Below are 5,875 nucleotides of genomic sequence, written 5' to 3' on the forward strand. Positions count from 1 at the left end.
AGTAGGGAAAGATTCTACGTTGCGTACTCATATAACACTTGATGATTGGTATTAAGTTGCTACTTATATTTTATTATAATTAATTAGTGAAATTTAAGTGGTATTTTGGGGACGAATTCAGGAATTTTCGTTTCAGATTTTTAGCGTGCGTACGTATTTTCCAATTGCAGAGGGCCCTTTTTGTCATATTTTTCTTTTTATGGTTTGTAGCTGTGCCTAATCATCCCTTTTTTGGGTTGATATGACTATGAAACTTCATCATGAAATAATTCGTCCGATTCAATTTTGTTATCAGTTTAAAGGTATAAAGATTGAAGACGCAATTGAAGTTTCACATTATTTGCATAAAAGTTTACAAGATTTGAGGGACCATTTTGCTTGCAAATATTTACTGTGCTTCATCCGGATCCGCATTCCGTGGTTATCAAGATGATCAGCGTGGAGTGCTTAGCACTCAAAACGTCAGCATGAGGGACAAAAAATACATGTATTAGAATTATTTTTAGTTAAAGTTTATTTAATACTCTAAAATATTTTTTGGATACATTTAATATTTTAAAATATTTTATCATATCCTGAAATATTTTCTCATATGTATTTAGTGTTCTAAAATATTTTCTGACAATGCATTTCAAAAAATATTTAGGAATATAGTATTTTAAAGTATTTTGTGGTCCATTTAGTATCCTAAAATATTTTTTTATATGTGCTTATTATTCTAAAATACTTTGTGACTGGGCTTGCCTAAAAACATATTTTATGATCTAGTATTCTAAAGTTTTTTATGATTTATATAGTATCCTGAAATATTTTTCAGCATTTTAAAATACTTTGTGATACAATATCAGGAAATAGAAAATTTTTAAAACATTAAATGCACTTAAAAAAATATTTTAAGGTACTAAATGAATCATAAAATACTTTAAGATATTGAAAACATCTAAAAAATATTTGAGTACCAGATAAATGTTAACCAACAATAATTTTAATACATACTTCCTTTAATTCTTAATATAAGAGTTAGTTTAACTAATTCAAGTATATTAAAAAAATTATTTAAATTAATCATTTGTAATAAATAAATATTATTTTCTCTAAAATACCTTTTACTAATTACGTGTATTAACTAGAACTACAAATTGATTAAATCTTTAACATGTGTAATTATTATAAGGACTATATTAAAAAATAAATATATATATAAGAGATAAAATAGATTAGAATCTTATATTTAAGACTAAATTAAATATCAAACTAATTTTTATATTAATAATTTGAGGTAGTATAAATTTTTTTTGTAACAAAAAAAATAAAGTAAAAAAATTAAAACGCTCAACACTCAAAAACACACTACTAGCACGGAATGCGAACGCGGCTTCATCCTATTCTAACTTTTTCCCCCTTTAATCGCAGTCTTTTCATTAGAGATAATTATATTCGGAACACTTTCAGACACTAAATATAGATATTGTTTGTAGTAAGGATTTAAACCTTAATTCAGTATATTATAAAAAACCAACTCTTTCTGTTAGAACTAACCACTACAAAACGTAAAAAAAAAAGCTTGTTATGGAAGAGATAAACCTTTCTTTTGGGCTGCGAATGATAAATATGTTCACGGGTTAAGCTTTGGTTAATAAGTCTGTGTTTGAATTAGAAAAACCATTCATATTTTCAATGATGTTCTAGTCTGGTGACATATCAACTCTGTGAATAGGAGATCACCGGTTCAATCTTGCTACTATTAATGTATGTTCATTTAATTTAAAAAATGAATAAAATTAAATATAAGTCTGTATATAAAAAGGGATTTCAATTGCTTAATTTTATTGGAGATAGCATATGCTCCAAAAGAAAAAAGTCATAAATCTAATTAAGCATTTTTAACAAATACTCATTAAATTTAATCATTTTCACTTTATTCATAACAGGACAATCAAGCATCAGCACACAATTGGCCTTGCGGTTCTCACAAATGATATTTATTGTAGTTTTAAATGCAAAAGCCATAAATTTTTGTTGTTAGCCAAAGAATATCTCATCAAAAGCCAACCTACCAGTTTGGAATAGTTTATAAATAGCTTTTTAATTATGATTTATAGCATATAAGGTAAATATGTGAGAAAAATTTTATCTTAGCTTACGTAAAATGTTTTCATAAATACTTATTTAAGCCAACCCAAACAAACACTTAGGATTCATTTGGATTAGCGATTGGATAAGTAGCTTATTGTCAATTTGACTTTTGAAAAAGTGAAATTACGTAAAAGTTAAATTGAATAAATTGAATTGTATTTAGATTGAGTTTAGAAAAGTTGGTTTATAAAAGTGAGATTGGTAAAAGATTGTTTGGATTATAATAGAGTAAAACTAAGTTTAGTTGTAAAATGACCAAAATAGGTATGAGTTTTAATAAATAATGAAACATGATTAAAAAAATAATTTCACATAAAAAAATTAAAATAATTTAATATGAAGAAGTCAAATTTAATGAGTAAATTAAATTTTAAAATTTTAGAGAAATCATAAAAAATTTTGAACTAAATAATAATATATAATTAATTAAATTGTACACTTGTGTACAATTTATATAAATATAAAATAAAAATAATTTTAAAAATTAGAAATATTATTTTAAAAAAAACTATGTTAAATGAGTATGTATGTATATGCAAGGGAAGACGAACCTGTTGCAAAGAGGAAAAGAAAAGCATGTCACGACGAAAAGTAAAGGAAAAGAGAGAAGAGAATCTAGCATACAAGCCTGATCAGAAAAGCGAAAAGCTCCTCCATGTAGCTTATACAAACCGTGCGTTCTAATCTGCCTTTTGGTGAATAAGTGGGATGGCCCAAACGCTAATCCAAACACCCATACTTCTGTAAACAGACTTATCATCAGCTTAAACCTCCTTTTGGCCCACCACCCGCCCTGCCAAATAGTTAATCTTTTTATTTTCCACCAACTCACGTCTCACTGTTTCCAATGTAGGTTTCTCTCTCCAAACAATGATTCAAACATGCCCTAAATCATTGGCTTTTATAATATATAAGTGTCTCTTGAATGCTTAGCTCGTGTAATTTCACAAGCATGAAATTTGCTAATGTGACAAATTATAATTATCAATAAAATAAACATTGCGAAAAACACGAATACAAATAACCAAATCCATAACTCTAAAAGCCATATTCACCAAATCAAAATCACTATTTATAAGCCATCAACTCCGTATAAGAATTATACAATAATCTAATTGATCATTCCCTGCATTACCTCTTATTGTGCACACAACCTTATTTCATTTCCTTATAGCCTTTACACTATGCAACCAAGCAAAGAATCTAGCATTATTTATTGTATACACTAGAGAAAATATACATATATATATATATATATATATATATATATATAATAGCTAGTACCAAAAGATGCATTTTTGGTGTAGTTGAATGATCATTCACGAGAAACTTCAAGAACTTGTTTCCCAAAGTTTCTTCCAGTGAAGAGGCCAATAAGGGCAGCTGGGCCATTCTCAAGTCCTTGGGCAATGTCTTCAACATACACAACCTTCTTCTCTCTGATGTAAGGAAGCACAGTGTCTAAGAGCTTTGGATAGAGATGGTGGTGATCTCTGTGTGAGAATCCTTTCACAGTTAGCCTTCTGACAATAATCTGCATCACATTCTTTAGGTTTTCGGGCTCAGCAATGTTGTACTGTGAAATCATCCCACACAAAGTGACACAGCCATGCACTTTCATGTTCCCCAGCACTGCATCAAGCATTTTGCCACCAACTTGCTCATAACAGATGTCTATTCCTTCTGGGAAATACCTAATTATCAATGGAAAATCATGCATCATCAGTTGTTAATTTAAGCTTCAATTGAGCTTGAAAATAGAATATCAAAACGTGGGTTTGGCTCAAAAGTAGAGCAGAAAAGCAAGTTCATAGTTACTTGGGCTTAAACATGAGTTTAGGGGTAGATTTGTTTTTGCCTTCAACATGGGTTTAGGGAAACTGAACAAGCAAGTCATGCTTACTTTGACTCTAACATGGGTTTGGGTCCTGCAAACAGGAAAATCAATACTATATTCTACATCAGATAAAATTGTAACTCGCCTTTTCAAGGCAGCATCCAAGTCAGGCTCTTCCTTGTAATTGAAAGCATCATCAAACCCAAGCTTGTTCTTCAGCAGATCAACCTGCCAAAAACAAGAATAAATTAAATATGTGAATTTGAATTTACCCATTTAAATAGAAAATAGAACAATTGGAACATGTAATGTACCTTTTCTTGACTGCCGGCACTCCCAACTACATAACAACCCATCAACTTGCAATATTGTCCAATCAACTGACCAACTGCTCCTGATGCTGCTGTGACAAAGATTCTGTCTCCTATCTTTGGAGTACAAACTTCATAGACTGCAGAATAGGCAGTAATACCAGCCATACCTATTCCAGAAAAGTCACATAAATTCAATTCTCTTTACTTTACAATATAAATGAATCTTAAATTTTGTAAGTTCAAATAGTCGTTGAACACAGTAGGAGTACGAACACATTGACATGAATAAAAAGAAATGAAGTAAAAGAAACAATTTACCAAGAATTCCGGTGTAGAAGGAAAGAGGCACATCAGTATGCTGGATTCTGAAGAGTTTTTGTGGTTGTTGAATGAGACTATATTCTTCCCAACCAGTTGTTCCCCAAACCAGATCACCAACCCTGAAGTTTGGATCACCTGAATCCATAACTTTAGCCACTCCAAACCCATTTATAGGCTACAAGGAATTAGGAACGATCAGCAATTACAATGAAGACCGTTGATAGAGAAAAACAGTGAAAAAAGTGATGAAACTAATCAAAACCCAGTAATAAAGTCTCTATTTTTATCTATCCAATTTCTTTATCTTTATTATTTTCCTGGGAAACAAACTGTAAAAAATGGTTTGAAATGAGGAAACTTACTGAGCCAGGGGCATAATATTGATATCCATCAAGGTGTTTGTGTCGCACCGTCCTCAGTCGGAACTGCATGGTGGGATCAACAGAAAGGAACAGATTCTTGACCAGAACTGCATTAGATCCAGGAGGAATCTGGAGCTTGATGGTACTTGTAGTTATGTAAAAGTCAGATTCTTTAGGATGACCAGTGACATAGTCCCTAAGTATCACCTGCTTGTTCTTCACTTCCTCCTCAGAATTAACGTCCTTCTTCGCCATGCTTAATTATGTGTTTATCAGCTGATTGATGTTGTTCAAACTTTATGGCACTAAATTACATGGGTTTCCCTCTATTTATAGTTAAGCATAATGAGTTTGATGTAACTGCTTACGAAAGATGAGTTTTGGGGATTGAATGATGCAGAATGGCGTCTACGTTGAAGCCCATGATATGAAGCCGCCAATTAGACTGGTTTAGGAATTACGAAGTTAGTTTGTCTTGTAATTTGCGCCAATTAGACTAGGAATTACGAAGTTAGTTTGTCTTGTAATTTGACTAATTCATCTCTAGCAATTTCCATAACACTAAATCTAAACCTATCTATTTGACAGGAAAAAAAAAAAAAACTAAACTTCCAAAACATGGTACTAATGACTGAAAGTTTGACACTTTGATTTTATGACTATCAAATTCCAAAAGTGAAACCTTGCGTGTGTTTACAATTATAGAAAGGTCAAAGAATAAAACTGTTCATTATTATGTCAGTAATTACGTCTAAGAGCTTGTTTGTCAAAATTAAACAATCAAATTCCAATAGTAATAATCATATCGTAGTATGATTCTTAGGAATTAGATTTTTTATGATATGTATTAAGAATACCAAACAATCAAGAAGAGAACAAACAATTTCGGGAGTGGAAACATATAC

The 5,875-nt window shown here is 30.7% G+C and overlaps 1 protein-coding gene across 1 annotated transcript; it reads right to left on the bottom strand.

Annotated features, from left to right (window-relative positions):
* Nucleotides 1-3,451: 3,451 nt before the first annotated feature.
* On the bottom strand, nucleotides 3,452-5,225 carry LOC114720497 (2-alkenal reductase (NADP(+)-dependent)-like). The gene is made up of 5 exons (XM_028906145.1): nucleotides 4,971-5,225; nucleotides 4,606-4,783; nucleotides 4,288-4,454; nucleotides 4,119-4,201; nucleotides 3,452-3,830 (listed from the first exon to the last, which is right to left on the bottom strand). Exons 1-5 carry the CDS (start codon nucleotides 5,223-5,225, stop codon nucleotides 3,452-3,454), a joined length of 1,062 nt encoding a protein of 353 aa, XP_028761978.1.
* Between the last annotated feature and the right edge of the window lie 650 nt (nucleotides 5,226-5,875).

The sequence above is a fragment of the Neltuma alba genome, unplaced genomic scaffold, assembly GCF_004799145.2.
Source record: "Neltuma alba isolate B1F8T4 unplaced genomic scaffold, ASM479914v2 tig00011988_pilon, whole genome shotgun sequence".
NCBI lineage: Eukaryota > Viridiplantae > Streptophyta > Magnoliopsida > Fabales > Fabaceae > Neltuma > Neltuma alba.